The sequence below is a fragment of the Aegilops tauschii genome, chromosome 3, assembly GCF_002575655.3.
Source record: "Aegilops tauschii subsp. strangulata cultivar AL8/78 chromosome 3, Aet v6.0, whole genome shotgun sequence".
In the NCBI taxonomy this organism is placed as follows: domain Eukaryota; kingdom Viridiplantae; phylum Streptophyta; class Magnoliopsida; order Poales; family Poaceae; genus Aegilops; species Aegilops tauschii.
In genome coordinates this window covers 619,079,679-619,100,416 of record NC_053037.3, presented here as the reverse complement: position 1 = coordinate 619,100,416, position 20,738 = coordinate 619,079,679, and the positions used below count along the sequence as shown (strand labels likewise).

The window sequence follows — 20,738 nt, the reverse complement described above, 5'->3', positions numbered from 1 at the left end:
CCTTCCTTTGAGTGGGATTTCCACAAGGTCAAGTTGCTGAAGCATGCTATTGAACATGAGCATATTATTAGTGTCACCTCCTGGCCTGTTTCTGTTGTGAGGACTTCTAATTAAATTAAAATCAGCAACTAGTATCCAGTGATCCATCTGAGAGGCATCAATATTGTTCAACCAGTGAAAAAAATCAATTTTGTCTTCATTCTGGCAGGGCCCATATATGTTGCTGATATAAAATATGTGACCAGAGAGATTGCATGACAGTTTAACTGTAATTTGATATGAAGATTGGCTGATGATAGAACCACTGAATAGACTGCCATTCCACATAGTAATTAGCCCACCAGAGAGGCCTATTGATGGTGTATATGCAAATTGGTTGTATCTTCTAGGAGAGAAATTTCTGAGGTAAGCCTGATCAAAAGTGTCTCTCTTGGTTTCTTGTATGCAAATGATGCCACAGTTACTTTCATCAATTTTGGCTCTCAAATCATCCCATCTTGTTTGTGAATTAATCCCTCTGACATTCCAGTTTAATATATTCCAATTTCTACTCATTGATATGGTTAGCAAGAGTGTGATCATATAGGAATGACTTAATCATATCCATAGTGTTCTTACATCAATTAGAGCAAGGAAAGTAAGATAATATCCAGAGGTTTTGACAGGATTTTTTGCCACTGATTAGCTGCTCATAATCCCATTGACCATTCAGACAACTTCTAAAGGAATATAAATAACACATGATGTTCCACCAACATAAGCAAATAGTGGAGTTTAACTCCTTACAGACCAGATGCATAGATAAAGCAAAAGTAATAGTCGAGAAACTAGATAAATAAAGTCTTGGCATAAGGCCAGATAGGGTCTTGTGACAGCAAGACCAACTAGTGCTTATTATGGGTCTATTCATGATCCACAAAGGCCTTGAACTTCTCTCCAGAAACCTCCTCAGGAGGGATCTGACACTGCTTGGTGGCGATTGCTTGGATGGTTTCAAGTGGAAGTTCAGGTGGCGGCTGTGCAGAGGGGTCCCGGATCTCATGCTCGAACTCTGTGTTCAGATTCTTCTTACACTTGTTCGTCTTCTTTGCCTTATTTGCAGCAGCTTCATTTTTAAATCCAACACTCAGACCAGCTATGCGACGACTGCGACGCAGATCGTTTACATCCAATGGGGCATTAACCTTCTTCCTTTTGTTGACAGCCGGAGAGGTAGCATCAGCAGGCAGAACATTAGACACATCCTGGATTGGTTCAGCAGCCGGTGAGTTTTGGTTGCTGGCCATGAAGTCAAGCATTGCAGGTGATAGGTCTTGTTCAGGGTTTTGCATGTAAGATGATTCAGAGATTTCAGATAGTTCAGTCATTTCAGAGATAGTAACTGAGGACACTGCAGGCTCAAGTGGGGCTTCAGTAGTAATGGTCAGCATGCATTTCTTGACAGGTCCATGATCATCATCCACATTGATTAACTGGCATCTGGTGGTAATAACTGAGGAGCCTTAGAGTTGCTCAAGAATAGCAGGTGCAGAAACCATAATTTTTGACATCATGTCATGCATAGCAATGAAAGCATCACTGGCTTCCACAGCAGGTTGGAAAGGCTGATTCTGCTGGGCATTCTCCGGACTCTGAGGTGGTGTGTTGACCATGGGGATGTCTGCATTGGCAGCTGCTGGAGCATGGTGTGCAGCTGGAGCAGCATGATGGTTTTCATTGTCAATAAAATCAGCATCATGCCAGATTCCTCCAAAAGGTGCGAGGGGCATGGGGTGCATAACACCATCGGGGGGGATCGGGTCCTCATCTCCACCCATGGCACCAAGTAAATCAGTTTGCAGAATATAAACAACACTTGTCCATGATTGCCCATGTCCAAAATCATCTAAACTCACACTGATAACATGACTAACTGGGATTTCACACAGATCAGGAACTCCAACAGATCAGAATGCGAACCCTATTAGACATATCTCTGTTCCACACTAAAAACTTGGCAAAACCACTGACAGATTCTCAAACTTTATCCGGTCTCCAGGCCTCAAGCGGATAGTTGACCATTATAATCCAAGCATCATGGGAGAAAGTGCAGTATCGGTGGTTAATACCTCTGTCATGCCGAATGACTCGCAGAACCAAGTCACCAATGAAGTAGGGGCTGTTGGCGATGGCCGTGTCGATGTCGCAGGCGTGCTGAAAGCGGACGAGCGCAGCTCCCATACCGCATCTTGAAATCTCAGCAATGCGGAAACCACGCTCATGATCAAGGTAATGACGGATGAGCATGGCATCCGTATCAAACTGATTTGGGTCGGGTGGTGGTGCGAGGGAGATGACTGCCCAATCCCTGGATTGGACCAGAGGTTCGCCGCCAAGATAATGGTAGCTGCGGCGGCGTCTGTTGCCGTCGGCTTCCAAGATGGCAGTGCCAGGAGGGAGGAGAGGGAGTGGATCGCAAGGGTAGGTGGCCATGGCGGTGGAGGAAATCGAGGCGCCGAGGGAGAAGGATGGTGGAGCAGAGGAGGGGTGTAATGGAGAGCAGGGGGTTTGGCAGGGTGGGCAGTCGTGTTGAGGGGTGGGGGTGGGGTTTTGGGGAGACGAGTCGACGCGCGGGCTATTGGATACGGGTGAAGGGTTGGTAGATGGGTGGGATTTGACCCGATATACGGGGGGTTTGTTTTTGGAGATAAAAAAATGGGATATGTGGCCGTATCTATAACAATTTCGGCATCTGAACTGATTTTGGCAATTAACACGGCGGTGACCGGATGATAAGCATTTCCCACAAAAGGATAAATCGTGAGATAAAAAACGATCAGTAGGGACGATGGTAAGGGAGTGGGCTGGGTGGGTGGGTCGGGTATTGGTGATGGATGGGGTTAGGGCCGTGGTTTGTAGTGGTGGGCCGTTGCTGGGGCTAGGCCGGGTGTTTATGGGCCGCTGCCGGGGAGGATGGGCCGAGGAGGAACCCCCAGGGTTTGAATTTGGAAAAGAAACGGCCGCTCCCGCTGTTGGCTCGTGATCCGAGGAGGGCGCAGGGTTGTTGGAGATGACCGGAGTGTTGCACGACGGCGGTGGTGGTGGACAGCGGGTGCCTAATGGAACGGAATTTGCACCGGAGAGCATGCGACGGGGGGATCTATCCACAGTGGTCCATTCATGATCTAGCTCGTAAAGCCAAGAGTTGTATTCTCTGACCCATGCCAGTCCTCCGAAACCCCATAGATGAAAATGACAAGAGAAACTAGGGCATCTAAAAGATCTAAGATGGTAGATCATAAATCCAACCGCCTTAGAGATAACAGAAGAATTTAAAAACTTGACCACGAAGATGTGTGACATGAAGATCAGTGGGTGATCCACCAATGCATGCCTCAAGGGCAAGGCTAACGTGTTCAGTATTGAAAGGAAAGGACGAATGGCTAAAAGAGACCACAAGATGAAAAGCATGGAGAGGGTCAAGACAATGAACAGGAGTAGATAACCTGGCTCTGACCTTATCTGCAAATCCCACTCCCGGGGAGAGATCCAGGAGAGGTGGAGCCATCTTGGCCGGAGTAGATCAGGAGGAATGGGAGCCATGGATCGCCGGTGGAGTCGCCCTAGGAGTCTCCAGGGAGGAGGAGGGGGGAGGGGGAAGGTGAGCCATCGTGCTCAAACTCTCGATCCACGCTTGTAGATAGCAGAGAGACTCGGATCCATCGGCCGGCGGCCGCGTCAACAAACAAATTAAGATGGCGTCCGCCGGCGATAGCGGCATCCCAGGAACCTCGTCGGTGTCAGGGCAGTGGTCAGGCCTGCATAGCGATCTCCTCCGCATGGTCTACTCCAGGCTCGTCGCCCCGCTCGACCGCGCACGCTTCGACGCTGTGTGCACAGCATGGCGTGCCGCGCCACGACATGTTCTCCCGTGGCTCATCCTCGACCCACGCGGCACCGGCGCCGAGACCATGGTCGTGTACTGCCCCAAGGAGGGCGTGGTCCTGCCGCACCTCCCCCTCCCGACCAAGGCCATAGCCCATAGGCAGGTGCTTCGTCGGTAGTCATGACGGTGGCTGGGTTGCCTCGGCCGAGGCTCCGTTCAGCATAATTAACCTCTTTTCTGGTGCTGTGGTGGTGCTCTCTGCGGTCAGCGTTGATCCTCCGTTGATCTTGAAGAAGATCATCTTCTCTGAGCAGCCGACCTCAAGTGGTTGCATTGTCGCTGCCATCACCGATAAGCACGAGCTCGCTTTCTGCAGAGTTGGGTGCTCGGAGGCCGGCTGGACGACGCAAGGATTTCTTGGGGGTGATGGTCTCATGGATATTGCCTTTTGCAATGCCGAGCTCTACGGCATCACACGATACACCAAGCAGCTCGTCAAGTTTGACCTTGGCTTGAACAAATATGGTGCGTTTGTGATCGTACGCATCCACTGGTTGTGCGCACTAAACAACTATTGGGAGAATCCGAATGAGCACATGAGTTACATTGTTGACCTACTTGGCAAGCTTGTGATAGTGATAAAGAACTATCGGTGGTGGTCGCGCCACTTGCATAACATCTGTGGTCCGTGCGTCACGGTGCTTGAGCTAGTCTGCACCGGCTTACGTACAAGCCCTCACGACTACAAGTGGGTGGAGCTGAATAGCTTAGGAGACTACGCGCTATTCTTGGGGCTAACATGCTCCAAAGCAGTGCCTGTGCCGGCATGCGGGAGTGGCGACGTGCAGAGGAACCATATTTACTTCTCCCACCATCGTTGCTTACGGCTCTTGACGAGATCAAACAGTGATGGCTGTGTATATGACAAGCAAGTCGAAAGTGTCACCGATGGTGTAGAAGGCATCATGTCGACAGGTTACTACGCGATGGGTGACGTTTGTCCTCCCATGTGGATTTTACCTCCGATATCAAACTAGTTAGGATTCGACTACATCAACAATTAACTCAACTAGTCGTCAACCCGTGTATTCACACGGGCTAGTCTTTAAGATGTTGCATAACATCAATACTTTGATATATAAGACATTTTAGGTCAGTAGTTCATATGACAGGATCATCCTTTATTTTCTTGTATATTTGTAAAACAAATCATGAAAACAATTCAATCAGTAGTATCTACTCTCTCTGTAAACAAATATAAGACATTTTAGGTCAATAGTTTATATGACAGGATCATTCACGATTCCACATTAAGAAAAATTTAACCTATCTGATGGTGTAAAAAAAGAAATCAAGTGCTTTATGAAAATTCTAAATGCTATATTGTAGTGTTGCTCCATACAAATTTATACAAAAAAAACCAGACCTAGGTTTTGATCAGCAGGCACCATGCATACATAGGTCCAAAACAAATACCCTATATATGAAAACACTGAAAATTACATGGTCAGCATGCAGTAGTAATCCAATCTACATCATGCCAACACAAATAATAGAGTGCTACAGTTCATATTATTACACACGAAACCGATGTAGAAAGTAAGAAAAAAATTATAATTGGTCATCACTTGAATAAACAATCATTGGAACTTTATCAAGAAATAAATATGTTATTAATTTTTTTTGCGAATAATATGATTAATTATTTGATCGAGCTATAGTTGATGTCTTTGTTTGTAGGAAGAGACAAAACAACATTTCTAACATCGAAGGAGAAACTTTAGTTGCTTGAAACTCGATGTAAAACGCTAAGCACCATCAGCATAAACTAACATATCAATGTACCATATATAGTAAACCATGTAAGCGTTTATCTCAAATCTACCTATTAGCAGTTTTGCACTTCATAAGTGGCATGCATATAGAGAGCTGAAGATAAAACAGTCAACAGACTAAACACTCAATGTTTTATCTCTAAACATTTGGAGGTGCCTTCAAGGAAATAATCACAGCTGATGTGTTGGATGACCAATTATATGGTTGTTCATGGCTGAAACTATAATTTAATAAAGCCTTAATACTTGCTTATGGCCCTATAAAGGTTTTACATGTGACAATTGAAAGAGGCATTAAGGTGCTATAACAATGTTAGCTAACTAAACGCTCACCATGCAAGTCAGTAGAAGAGCCTAAATAATTCCAGCTTACATGCTCATAAATATAGAAAGGAATAACACAGCTCATAAAAGTTAAACTCAATAGAAAAAATGATAAGTGAAAGAATTCACAAAATATAGATGCGAGCCTTGCTCCAGAAATACAACCTTGCTCCACGCCTCCACCAACTACCAATAGACCACGGCTGGCGTTTTCTGCGTTTCTGAGTTCAATTTGCTTTTTTAGGGGTGGTTCTGAGTCCAGTTATTGGTAAGATAACTTCAGGATGCTGCCAGTAATTGTATTGTTGTTCGTTAAAGTACACTTTTTACCTCGGGAATTACTTCAGGGGCAGATTATGGTTACCTCCGGCCCGCCCCTCACCGGTTTTATTAAAGTTTATTTATTTTGCGTTATTAAAGTTTATTTTGTTTCTACTTATTTATTTTATTTTATTTTTTTTCTACTTATTTATTTTATTAAATTTTAATTTATTTTATTCTGTTTCTACTTATTTATTAAAGTTTATTTTGTTTCTTTCTCCTTTTCATGTTTTCAACAGAAAATACATATAACACTAGAGGTTTATAAAAGCTTTTTAGTTGATTTCTTTTGCTATTCGAGTTTTATAAAGTTTTTTTTCGTTGATTTTCTTTTTGCTATTAAAGAATATTATAGTTTTGTTTTACTTGATCATAACAGAATATTTTAATTGATTATTTTTGAGCTAAATGATGTGGCTTTTTAGTTGATCAGGGTTTCATACGGAAACTCATCTGTTACAAAGAGATTTTATTTTTTTTAACTTATTTGAACTCCAGACTTTTTGTGTGTTCAAAATGCACCATTCAAAGCCTCATCATGAATTTTCAACCCTTTCTAACTTCATTTGTTATTTTTCATGCATTTACTGATTTTTTTGAGCTATAAGACCCTGAAATTCAAAAGCATTTCAAATGAACTCTAAAAAGGTTGAAAATTGGCATGGTATCATCATTTCACCCACATAGCATGTGCTAAAATGTTGCGAGGGTTACGGCAAAAACTAGATGCACTTCGTGTACAAAATGGACAATCTCTTTCGAAGTATCAGGGTTTCATACGGAAACTCATCTGTTATAAAAGGGCTTTCATTTTTTAAAACTTATTTGAATTTCAGACTTTTTGTGTGTTCAAAATGCACCATTCAAAGCCACATCATCAATTTTCAACCATTTCTGACTTCATTTGTTATTTTTCATGCATTTACTGATTTTTTAGCTATAAGACCCTGAAATTCAAAGCATTTCAAATGATCTCTGAAAAGGTTGAAAGTTAGCATAGTATCATCATTTCACCCACATAGCATGTGCTAAAAAGTTCAGAGGGTTAGGGCAAAAACTACATGTACTTCGTGTACAAAATGGACAATCTCTTTCGAAGTATCAGGGTTTCATATGGAAACTCATCTGTTACAAAGGGATTTCATTTTTTAAACTTATTTGAACTCCAGAATTTTTGTGTGTTCAAAATGCACCATTCAAAACCACATCGTCAATTTTCAACCCTTTCTGACTTCATTTGTTATTTTTCATACATTTACTGATTTTTTTGAGCTATAAGACCCTGAAATTCAAAAGCATTTCAAATGAACTCTGAAAATGTTGAAAATTGGCATGGTATCATCGTTTCACCTACATAGCATGTGCTAAAAAGTTGAGAGGGTTATGGAAAAAACTAGATGCACTTCGTGTACAAAATGGACAATCTCTTTCGAAGTATCAGGGTTTCATACGGAAACTCATCTGTTACAAAGGGATTTCATTTTTGAAACTTATTTGAACTCCAGACTTTTTGTGTGTTCAAAATGCACCATTCAAAGCCACATCATCAATTTTCAACCCTTTCTGACTTCATTTGTTATTTTTCATGCATTTACTGATTTTTCTTGTGCTATAAGACCCTGAAATTCAAAAGCATTTCAAATGAACTCTGAAAAGGTTGATAGTTGGCATGGTATCATCATTTCACCCACATAGCATGTGCTAAAAAGTTGAGAGGGTTAGCCTCAGCCACTTCGGGAAACATAATTATGTGTGTCTGTCACCGTACATCCATTGCCTGTTCATCTACGTGCATTATATATAATTATGTGTGTCAAAAACCATTACAGGTTCACATGGATAGATAAGTGACCAAATCAATAGTAGTTCATCATCACATTAAAACCAAAGTACATACGTAGTTCAAATTGAACAACATATAGCTCTCCAGAGCATCTAGTTAAACCATACATTGAAACTATGTAAAACCTTTCAATGCAACAACAAATGCGATCATAATCACAACCAAGGTAACAATTGATCCAACGGCATAATGATACCAAGCCTCGGTATGAATACCATATTCTAATCTTTCTAATCTTCAACCGCATTGCATCCATCTTGATCTTGTGATCATCGACGACATCCGCAAGATCCAACTCCAATATCATCTTCTCCTCCTCAATTTTTTTTTATTTTTTCCTTCAAGTAATTGTTTTCTTCTTCAACTAAATTTAACCTCTCGACAATAGGGTCGTTTGGAATTTCCGGTTCAACTACCTCCTACATAAATAAAATCTATGTCACATGGGTCGGCATAATTGTCATAAACAATAAATGAACTAAATAGTTATAAAAAGATAATATATACCACATCCGAATCATAGACAGGACGAGGGCCGATAGGGGCGGATAGCAAAACCATCACACTATATAATAACAAGCAATAATAAAAGTAAGAAAATTAGACAAGTATCTATCTAAAGTAAGAATATATTTTTCTTTCAGAAAGAAGATAAGAACAAGAGGCTCACCACGGTGGTGCCGGCGACGAGATCGGCGCAGGCGATCGACGGCGGCGAAGACGGGGACGGGACGTGACGGACCGCTAAACCTATGCAAATCTCAGAGAAAATGGAGCTTGGAGGTCGAGCTTCGAGAGGAGAAAGCTTAACTCGTGTGGCTCGGGCATTTCATCGAACACCTCATGTGCATAGGAGGGTTTTTTTAGAAAAGATGGCCCCCGGCCTCAGCATCTGGGCGATGCATACGACCACTTTATTAATTATTCTCACAAGACCTTACAAAGTAATACCACAGTAAGACTAAAGCCGCCGTCTAAGAAACAAACAATCGCTACACCTAACCAGTTGATGAAGAGGCGCAGATAGCCTGGGCCTAATACCAAACAGACATCGCAGCCAAACCTAACATCTAAGACCCGAGGACCCATCCAGGACGCCTGCCGGGCATGGGTCTCTTCGGTCCGGCGTGCTCTCAGAGGCCGCCGCCGCCAACTGCCACCGCTCCATCTTCAGAATTGTACTGATGCATCAACCTTGCTCGGTCTAGCTATCGTCGACGCCACCACGGCGCCCAACGGCACCTCCTCCCTGCGCGCAAACAGCTGTGCACGTCGCGGTCGCCATTGATACACCTTAGCACCATGTTGCCAAGTACCACCAGCCGACACAGCTTGAAGTCTTTGGAAGATCTGTCATGCGTAGCACCTGCCGACCAGGCATGACAAAGCGTAGCACCTGTCGGTCAGGCATGACTTGACATCTCCACCGAAGCTCCGTGAAAGACGAAGCCGCTCCACCTCCTGCCTCTGACTTCCAGCGCTGGTCCACAAACGATGCTCCCAAGAGAGAAACGACACCGCAATGCCGCCATCGTCCGATCTGGAACACCAGATCCTAGGGTTTCCCCAGAGCAGCACGAGTGGGTCGACAGTAGTTACACGACGATGCCTCCATCAAGGTAACGGCGTAGAATGCCACCATCGCCTGCAAACGGCTCGGTTTTCACCGGCAACCATGTCTCCCCAACTCGCAGCCGGGACTAGATGATGGATCTCGAGATCCGATCACCAAGCCTCTGGCCGGCCATCTCTGACGAAGAAGATGACCACCACCATTGGCCAGCGAGACGATCCGAGATGAAGTAGGGCGCTGCCAGCGTGCGTCCTGGCCAACACCACCGGCGCTCGGCCCGTCCCGGACCACGCCTCATGGCCGAGGGCAACGTCAAGCGCTGCCACGACAAGGACGCAGACCGGAAGCCCAGATCCGGCCCACCCGCGCGCCGCCACGTGGCCACCACCAAGCGCCGTTCAGGGGCAGCCCCGCCGCCGTGAGGGACGCCGCCTCACGGGCAGCAGGCGCCTGCCACCGGCGGAACACCGCCGCGCGCCACCGGCCGCCGCGAGATCGCCACCGGCCGCCACGAGATCTGCATGAGAACGACGAGGACGCCCTGCCGCCACCTTACCTGGGGATCACGCGGGCTTCGCCGGTCTCCCTTCCGGTGGCGGCGAAGCGGGGGAGGAGCGGGGAGGGGCGGCTGGCGGCGCGGTTAGGGTTTCGCCCGTGCGCCAGAGGCGACACACTGGGGACGGGGGACGGGGATCCAAATGCCCTCCCCTCGCCGCCAGAAAAAACAGAGCACTATGGAGTGCTCTGCTACGTCGGTGGGGCAGCTCATTTGTCCCGGTTCGTAGCTGGAACCGGGACTAACGCTCCACCTTCTGTCCCGGTTCGAGCCACGAACCGGGACCAATGTATGTGGGGCAAGAGTGAGACCCATTGGTCCCGGTTCGTGCCTAGAACCGGGACAAATGGGTCCAGACGAACCGGGACCAATGCCCACGAGGCCCCGGCCGGCCCACTGGGCTCACGAACCAGGACGTATGCCCCATGGGTCCCGGTTCGTGACTGAACCGGGACTAATGGACAGACCAGGCCCGAACCAAAGCCCTGTTTTCTACTAGCGAGCTCTGACCTGGCGCAGAGCCTCGTGCCGCCGCCGTAGGGCATGAAGTTGCTGTTGTGCGCCACGGCGGATGTGTTGCCCTGCTACAACAGCAAACACAACGTTAACTCCTCTGAAGCTGAATGCATATATCAAGTATCATTACCAGTTCCAACGGCCACAGGGCGTCGTTTTGTCTTTGCCACCGAAGTTTCACTGTGCAAACGGCATGAAGGCCTGTGATTGACTGGACAACAACGACTGCCAGACATACATTTTCCTTTTTTGTTCTTTCTTGGATTGAATTTCACGATATCCTTAAGCTGATAGCAGTATCATTCCTAGTTCCAGTTGATTTTGTGCTGATAAAATTGTAGGCATCGTTTAGGCACTGACCTTCCACCTCCAAGGCTGAAGCTGTTGGGATCTTCGTACAGTGATGAGTCGAGATGCACTGCTGCTAACACCGGCAGAATTTTCCATCCGCTCGGAATGTCATACCCTGTCAGTCCACGTACATTAAAATATTCAACAACTCCATCTATAGGAAGAGGAGTTCACTGGTACTGTCAGAAGAATATATGTACGGTAAGAATTAAGCCACCAACCATTGTAGTGCACATCCCGAATGACCTTCCGGTGCAGAAACCTGACCACGTTGCCTAGCCGCAAGGTTTCGTTTATAACCTGCAAGAAAAGAAGCAATTAAGGACTCAAACATTTGTCACCTTATTTTCTCTACCGCTTTTGAACTAACTCGCAAACAAGAGAGTTCAGCAGTTGGAATGTGTAGGACCGGAAGATGCTATTTTGGTGTAAAATGACACATTGTATAGTTCCATACAGTAGCACAACACCGTGGAAAATGCTAACAGTGACCGTCTGACCGAGGTACAGGGAGCTCGTTTTCAAAATACAAATTTCCACAGAATCAAAAAAATAAAAAATTGTGAACACACAAACACGTATACACGTATGTGCAAAATGTCATAACATTATACTTCCGCACGTTGCATACAAAAGAAAATTGTAGTTCCGAAATGGGCTAACATTTTTGGTTGTTTGTCCAGAATTTTGTTGTTATTTTGTACAGCCTAGAAATTGCAATATTTTCTACTGACTTGTCACACGTTCGTGCGGAACACATATAAATTTCAATGGAATTTTTTTAATTGCTTTGAAACTTTGAAATGGGCGTTTTGACATGTTGAAAATAGCGGCCTCCTGGTGCTCGAGCATCAAAAGAACACACTCAACACCTACGATGCTATTATAATAGTACTACTCTACCAAGGAAAGGTGCTCCCCAACTTTTCGGGGGATCAGATAATTTGCCTTGGCATCAAACTGTACATGGACAGTGATTTCCCCATGGGAAGTTAGCAGCCACACACATATATCTTGCACTGATATTATGAGGGAGGAAACAGACAAATCAAAAGGGCCTTACGCATTGTGTGAAAACCATCTCTTTGTAGTCTTCCCAGCTCAATTTGCACTCCCCTCTCAGCTTCTGCTTCTAGCAATCTCAAGATGCTACTCCTGCACGGCCATGGATCACTGTGAATATTTGCATGATATTTCTGGTTCATTTCACCATCCATGTACTGAATGTGGTTTCTTTTTCTTCTGAAAGATTGCTATGTCCAGTTTAGCACAAATGAATTTGAGTTTGTATAGTAAACTGAATTTGTACCCGCAGTTCTTTGACAGCTTTAGGACAACCTTCGAGGAAGAAGATGGCGAGGGCAAGTGCCACTGACGATGTCTCATGCCCAGCAAAGATCAAGCTAAGCAAGAGGTCCAATATTTGCTCTTTTGATAGATTAGAGTGCTTCAATGCCCACCCGAGAAGATCATCTGCTTCTGTGCTCGAGTCCTCGTTCATTTGCTCGAGCCTCTCCTCCATTTTCCTCTCGATTACTCCAACTATGGTGGCTCGCGACTGCACGCAAAATATAGTAAATAATTACTGGTGTTATTCTATGATAGAAAAAAATAAAATTACAGCAAAGTCATATGTAGTAATTTTGTTTGGGCTTGTTGGGAGAACATTTGACCTGTCACAATCATTAAGATGTTGCCTAACTGCCTACTGGTTGAAGATCGTGCCTTGTCATACCTTTCTATTTTGGAGAATTTATATCTTTTCAACATAGGTGCCGTCAAATAAAGTAGGATAATTCCCCAGCATACAAATTATTCCCCTTCTCCATTTTTTGTGCTCTGACGCTAAGAAATGATTAATTAAACAAAAAATGTATTGCTCTTTGGTTTTGGTTTTTTCTTTTCTGTTCAATCTATATTTTTTCACTTCGTGTTGCGAGACGTTTGTAGGTTGGTGAATAGGCAACAAGAAGTACTTCCTAAGCTCGAGTGTACAATGCAAAATTACTTTAAACATTTCATGAATCAAGCATATATATGCCAACGGACGCGGCTTTTTTGCTCCTAGGTCCATATGCACCCATTGTCGAAAACACACATTTTGAAAAGTTGAAAAATTCGGAACAAAAATCCCGCGTGTATATCCGGACATTTTATGTCCGTTCACAAGGTTTCGGTAAAAAACAACGTTTTTTGTGGCTTGTGTAAAAAAGATAAAGAAATGCCTCGTGAATAGTTAGAATGAAGCATCAGAAATTGTCTTTTTTACACAAGCCACAAAAAACGTCGTTTTTCACCGAAACCTGGTGAACGGACATAAAATGTCCGGATATACACGCGGGATTTTTGTTCCGAATTTTTCAACTTTTTGAAATGTGTATTTCGACAATGGGTGCATATGCACGTAGGAGCAAAAGGGAATATCCGAACATTGATGACAATTACTATTTTCTTGACAAAATTTCCTTCTAACAAGGGGTGCTAACATCATTAATTAAGACAAAATCTATGTATACTAGGATATCGATATCAGCTAATAAAGGGTGCTAATGTCATTAATGAAAACAAAATTAAGAGGGTTGCAAATAGCGTGCCTGGTGACATAAACGTGGTTAAATCAAGATAAATGACTGGTTTTTCCAACATATAATCATGCCAAATTAGGAAGGTTGGTCATTCAACTTTTTCTAAGAGGTAAAAACTTCAAGTTGCAATTGTATGCTGTTCACCACGGGCCGTGTGTAGGGAAGAGAAATAGTGTGAGAGCATGCATGCAGCATGCTGCATCTGGGAGCAATCAATAAAGATCATCTGAGTGTGACCGCACAAGCAGTAAAAGGCAGGCAACATTTTATGCGCTCATAAGTGATGATCAGTAAACAAGTGATTTCTTCAACTTATTTTTCGATACTTGACATGACACCCAAGCGCGCGCACAGAGACAGGGACTATATTATACTAGTACTAGTAGCGTGTTGACTGTTGAGTGTTGTTGTTGTTGTACCTTGAGGGCCTTCCAGTAGGCCGTCCCGGGGAACTTTAGGGGCGCAGACACCACCCCCTTCATGAACGTGACGTACTCCAGCCTCAGCCGCTCCGTCTCCTCCTCGCCGGGCTCCATGCTCATGAGATTCTTCCCCATCAGGTTATATGTGAACTGCGCGAACGGATCCATCCATTGTTAATTTTCTACAACTCCACTGTGGGCGTACGACGTTGTCAGTTCCATTCATCTTTTTCCAATGCAAGTTTGTATGTTCTACATGATCAGTCATCCAAATAGCGTCAAATTTGTATCCGCCCACAAGTGTCACCAATATTTTTGATCATTGGTTGGATGGTATTCCAAATAAGTTGAAAACGCTAATAAGGATGGAAGCGTATGCCTTACTATGGTCGCTTTGGCTATGTAGAAATGATTTGGTTTTCAATAACAAAAATGCTTCTCCTTTGTAGGTTATTTTTCGTTGAACGCACTCGCTTCATACGTGGTCTACGCTACAACGAGTAGAGTACCAATCGCTGTTCAAGGCGGTGTGTACGCGGTTGGAGTAGGTGGCTACGGAGGTTTTTACCCAACATGGGTGGCAGCATAATCTCCGGATCGGTCCACCACCCCTTTTGACATAGGCATAGTGTCGGTCTATAAAACTCTACTATCGCTCATTTGTCGTTTTTTTTCTTTCTTTTTATCAGACTTTAGGTGATAGGCTGTGTGCATCTTAGTTATGCAGAGGCCGAGTATTACTTATAATGCTTTGTATCCTCTTGATGCTACTTTTTGAGATAATAAAAACGCCCTTTATTGAAAAAGTTCCATTCATCGACCTTGCATGGACGGATGGACCACATCGCAACACCAAACCAGGTGCTGTGCATGGCGCGTGGTCAAGGAGGTCGTCAGTTACTAGTTACCTTCTTGGCTTGGTGCTGGGTGGAGAAGACGGCGGAGGAGGAGGAAAGTAGCCAGTCGCGGTGTACGAGGAGGGTGTGGCGCTCAACCTCCGGGAGGAGCACGGCACGGAGGCGGGCGGAGCTGAGGAAGTCCAGGGCAATGGAGCGCATCTCGCAGTGGTGGTGCCCGACGAGCACCAACATCGACCATTTGCCCAGGATGCCGCCGATGCTCGGCGGGTAGCTGACCTCGAACAGCCGCCCCTCGTTCTGCAGGATGTACTGGTTCAGCCCTGCGTCCGCCGACACCACCGTTGGGTGTCCGAACAGGCTCGACCGGTATATCTTCCCGTACCTGCATCCATATACCATCAATATCATGCGACCTCAGCCCGAATGTTTGATCACGCATGTTGGCATGCTTTGTATTTGTATGAATGTATGTGTACGTACGGACCGTGCGATGTGCTGGTTCATGAAACTGGCCGATGGAGGTGGCAGGGTACGCGCGGAGGTACCCGAAGGTCTCGCCGATGAAGGGCCAACCGACGGTGCCGGGCGGCAGATTCGGTCGCTTCTTCTTCGTCCAGCCGGCATGGCATTTAGCCACCGTAATGGTGTAGAAGCTGAGCACGGCCAGGAGGATGAAGGGCAGGAAGAAAAGGAGCTCGCTGGTTATGGAGGCCATCATGGCGGCCATGAGCTACGGACTAGCACAAATGCCCGTGCGTTGCAACGGAAGAGAAAAAAACAATTTATATTCAAGTTTAGTTATTTTTATGTGCTAAATCACATTCACGGGTAATGCAAAATTTAGTTAAAATTAAAATTGTTCGGAAGATCCAAATTTGCCCATTTTTTGCTCTTTTTTTTGCTCGTTTTTTTTTTTGCATGATATTTTTTCAAATTTTGTTCTCGTTTTTGTATCTTGTACGTTCTTTTGCCGTGTTCTTTTGCCGGAGAGGAGTTCTCCGGAGAGGAGGGCCGAGGTCACTGGACAGGAGGAGGAGGAGGTCACCGGAGAGGCGCTCGCCTACATCGCCAGAGAGGAGGAGGAGGTCGCCGGAGAGGAGTTCACCGGAGCACCGGAGAGGAGGAAGGAGAAACCGTGAGGGGAGGGGAGGAGAGGAGGGAGGAGGAGCTCACCGGAGAGGAGGGAGGAGGAGATCACCGGAGAGGAGGGAGGAGGAGATCACCGGAGAGGAGGGAGGAGAAACCGTGAGGGGAGGGAGGAGGAGGTCGCCGGAGAGGAGGAGCAGGAGGTCGCCGGAGAGGAGGAGGAGGAGGTCGCCGGAGAGGAAGAGGGTAGTATGGTGGAGGAGAGAAGGGGAGATGGAGTGGAGGAGAGGAGGAGATGGAGTGGAGGAGAGGTGGAGTGGAGGAGAAGAATGAAGAGGTAAGGAGGAGAGGACCACGCCCAGCCATATATACGGCATAGTAATGGCGCACTGTGGGCAGGTGCACCATTACTAACTCTTTTTTTTTTTAATTTTGGAGGCGGGAAGATAGTAATGGCGCACCATGGGCAGGTGCGCCATTAGTAAGTTTGAATTTTTTTGCCTCTCCAGATCTTAAAAGCCCCGTATCTTTTTTTCTGTTAGGTTTTTGAGGATTTTGAAAATGTTTAACAGGGTTCCCGCGGTTAAATTCGGATGTAACTTTTCGAGTAGATGATTTTTCATATAAAAAACTTTTTCATCCGAGTTCGTATGCAAAAATTATGCCCATTTTACAAATTCTCGAGAGATTTTGCAAAAAAATCGAAAATTCATGTTTGTAAATTTTGCTAACAACTAGACCACATATCACATGAGAATCTTATTTTCTTTTATTTTTTTGACATTTCTATCATTTTCTTTTATTTTTTTGAGACTGAAAAGGCGGTCCAAGGGGGGTGCATTCGGGGGAATGTTTGGGCCAAATTACTAATGGCGCACCGTGGGAGTGGTGCGCCATTACTAGTTTTGAAAAAACAAAAAAAAATTACTAATGGCGCACCGTGGATGTGGTGCGCCATTAGTACTAATGGCGCACCAACACATGATGCGCCGTTACTATTTAGTAATGGCGCACCACATGCACAGTGCGCCATTAGTGTCCATATTGGCTATAGCTGTTTTTGTAGTAGTGAAACCCCTTTCGGTCCATAATATAAGATGTTAATTCGTCTAATATGTTAGTATATTGGATGTTATAAGATACTCCCTCCATTCCTAAATATTTGTCTTTTTAGAGATTTCAAATGGACTACCACATACGGATGTATATAGATATATTATAAAAGAGTGTTGTATTACATCATTGTGCAATTGCTGTTTAACTTCTAATATTAACTTGGTGCTTTTAGGTACATATGTCATTGGTAAAGATCCGCGCTTCGACCCTTTCTGCGTATGGGGCAATGAGATACCGATGAACCAGCATCAAGTGAGGAAGCTTATAAAGACTGTTAGTAAAATGGGTCCAAATATGGCAATTAAACTATTTGTTTACACTTTATCCAAGACAACGGCGAACTGCAGGATGGTAAGTAAGAACTCTGCAACCTTCTTTTTACTGCCCATAATGAGTTGTGTTAGATGACAATGTCTAAATCTTTTTCTTTTGCAGTGGTTGCCAAAGCAGTTTACTCAAGATTACATCCCAAGCTACATGATTGGTGGGCATGCAAAGGTTAAAGTATTTCTACCAGAACACGATGATTATCTAGATGTTTTCATGAAGACCGTGAAGGATGGGCGGTCGACCATCACAAGGGGTTGGACTAGAGTCGTGTGTGCCTTCTGCATGGAGGAGGGCACAATGTGGGCATTCCGCTTCACCTTGTTCAGCACCCAAAATATATTTCGCCTCTTTTTTTACCGTCTTTAATAGTACAAGTATACAATTGTGGTTCATCATTCTTTATTTGGTTCCTATGTAATTCTTGAACATATGTACCCATGAATCGAATAATGCATTGGTTGTTTGAACCTGATGGACATGAATAAAGCTGTAGCATACATTTAAATTCAAATTCAAATCCGATACAATTTGAAATAGCAGCAATTAAATTTCGGTAAAATTACGCTCTCCAGGTTGTTACGGCACACACGGTTGGTAAAACACAAACATTTGCGATATATACCATAGTCCGAGACGGTTCACATAGAGGAAACGTATGCAAGCATGCACACAGTTGCCGTTTGCAAGCGTGTGCGATGTCTGACAATATCACAAACGGTGCGAGCAAACTAAATGTTTGTGTTAGTTGCCTTATTGTACACGATTTGCAACCATGAACTATTTCTGATGAAGTATGCATCGTAAACGTTGCATCACAGAATAGCGTGTGTGATAGTTGTCGTGTATGACGGTCCGACGTTTGGTAATCTTGTCCGACACTCGTACGACGATTAGGTAATCTTCTTAACAGTGAATCGTTTATGATGGGCCGCGCATCATACACGTTCTATAATAGTGAACCGTTTGTGATGGGTCACGCATCGTAAACGTAGCACCACAGAATACCGACTGCGATGGCAATGCGAGCAGAAATGAGTAGGAGTACTGTAGAGTCCCTATCCCCAACAGTTTCTGGGTTGTGTGGGAAGGACCCCCCTATCGCCCAAACTCACTTGGCGACGGTTCCAAATTCCATCGCGGAAAGGGTTAAAAACCGTTTGTTTAGGACTGACGCGCACTAGTGGAGGGAGGCAGTGGTGGCGAAGGAGGCAGGGGTGTCTCCAGTGACGGCGAGGGAGGCAGTTGTGGCGAGGGAGGCAGGGGCGTCGAGGGTGGCTCTGGTGGCATTGATGAGGCCGCGCGGCTCCGGTGGCGTCGACGGCGCGCGGCTCTGGTGGCTCCGGGGGCGTCGACGTCGGCAGGAGACGGCGGCGAAGTGGGGCGACGACGAACTGGGGATACGGCGGCAAAGTGGGGCTGAAAGTGCTAGTTATCGACTAGAGGGGGGTGAATAGGCCATTTTTATGAAAGTCTTCAAAACATGAGAGTTTCGAAGACAAACAATAGAAATGAACCTATTGATATGCAGCGGAAGGTAAACTACACTAAGCAACCCATAGTCAAGTATGCAATGAAGTGAAATCACGAAGACTAATAGCCGCTAGGTAGTAAGGATCAGGATGGAAGATGGTATGAAGCCAAACAATGATAGTAGTCACACAGTGAAGACAAATAGGTAAAGCAAATAGGCAATGACTTCACGAAGACCAACTGTAAGTAAGGAGAGGGAGAGGATAGAACCAGTCACCTGTTGAGGACACAAGATTTGTTGGACCAGTTCCAATTGCTGTGACAACTGTACGTCTGGTTAGGGAGGCTGAGATTGAACTCAAAAGACCGCGTCTTCACCTTATTCCCCTTGAGCTAAGGACACCCAGTCCTCGCCCAATCACTCTGGTAAGTCTTCAAGGTAGACTTCCAAACCATCACAGACTTCGTTCACCGGCGATCCACAATGACTCTTGGATGCTCAGAATGCGACGCCTAACCGGCTGGAGGATTCACAGTCCTCAAGTGTAATAAGTCTTCAGGTCACGCGGACAGAAAGACTTCAGTGATGCCTAACACTCTTTGGCTCTGGGTGTTTGGGCTTTGTCCTCACAAGGATTTCTCTCTCTCAAAAGCTTCGGAGGTGGGTTGCTCTCAAACGACAAAAGCCGTGCACTAACTCTGAGCAGCCACCAATTTATGGTGTAGGGGGTGGGCAATTTATAGCCACTAGGCAACCCGACCTGATTTGGCCGAAATGACCCTGGGTCACTATGGAACTGACACGTGTTCCAACGGTCAAATTTCAAACACACGCGGCAACTTTACTTGGGCTACAAGTAAAGCTGAGTCATCCAGCTCTGGATAAGATTTGCTCTGATTGTCTTCGCTCGAAGACATAGGATTTTGGTTGAGCATCCCTTCAGTCACTCTGACTTTGTTCACTGGGACCCCACTTAACAGTACGGTGGTTCCTACGACTCAACAAAGAAGAAAAAGAAACAACGAAACAACTAAGTCTTCGCGCTCCATAGTCTTCACGCAATGCCTTCTCTTGCCATAGTCTTCAATGTGAATATCTTCACATACCACCATTGTCTTCAATGTCTTCATACATTTTTATGGGACATCTCCGGTAGGTAAACCGACTCAATGAGGGACTACTACCTGTGTTGTCCTGCAATTCTCACATACACATTAGTCCCTCAACCAGGTTTGTCGTCAATACTCCAAAACCAAGTAGGGGTGGCACTAGATGCACTTACAATCTCCCCCTTTTTGGTGATTGATGGCAAACTGGTTGAAGTTTTCAACGGGGATAAATATATGTGAAATTGTAAAGGATTTAGTTATTGTCTTCATAAGTAGCAAAAGGCTCCCCCTGAAGATGTGCATATAAGTAATTTGCTTTTGGAATGCAAATGCACATGGCAGGTTGTACTTGTGGAGATCCTCTTCAACTTATGAAGACAATTCATCATGCATGATTTGATATAACAAAGATAATGACATGCACAATGAAAAATGGACGTCTGCAAAAATGACTAAGTGCGGAATTTATCCTCGCACATGCGGAATTTATCATCGCATCAGAGAATAGCAGAAAACATAGCAGACGACCATCAAGTTTAAGTGTTACAACTGAAAGAACCAAATGTATCAAAAGC

At 45.0% G+C, this 20,738-nt stretch overlaps 2 protein-coding genes across 2 annotated transcripts; one reads left to right on the top strand and one right to left on the bottom strand.

The window, feature by feature from the left end:
- Positions 1-3,734: 3,734 nt before the first annotated feature.
- LOC109786176 (probable F-box protein At1g44080) lies at positions 3,735-4,902 on the top strand. Its single transcript, XM_020344760.1, has 2 exons — positions 3,735-4,039; positions 4,134-4,902. Exons 1-2 carry the CDS (start codon positions 3,735-3,737, stop codon positions 4,900-4,902), a joined length of 1,074 nt encoding a protein of 357 aa, XP_020200349.1.
- A 4,580-nt stretch (positions 4,903-9,482) lies between these two features.
- On the bottom strand, positions 9,483-15,766 carry LOC109786175 (steroid (22S)-hydroxylase-like). Its single transcript, XM_073496027.1, has 9 exons — positions 15,597-15,766; positions 15,100-15,433; positions 14,189-14,341; positions 12,494-12,742; positions 12,248-12,437; positions 11,431-11,484; positions 11,194-11,299; positions 10,828-10,936; positions 9,483-9,743 (listed from the first exon to the last, which is right to left on the bottom strand). The coding sequence occupies exons 1-9, from the start codon at positions 15,764-15,766 to the stop codon at positions 9,483-9,485; spliced, it is 1,626 nt and encodes a 541-aa protein (XP_073352128.1).
- Between the last annotated feature and the right edge of the window lie 4,972 nt (positions 15,767-20,738).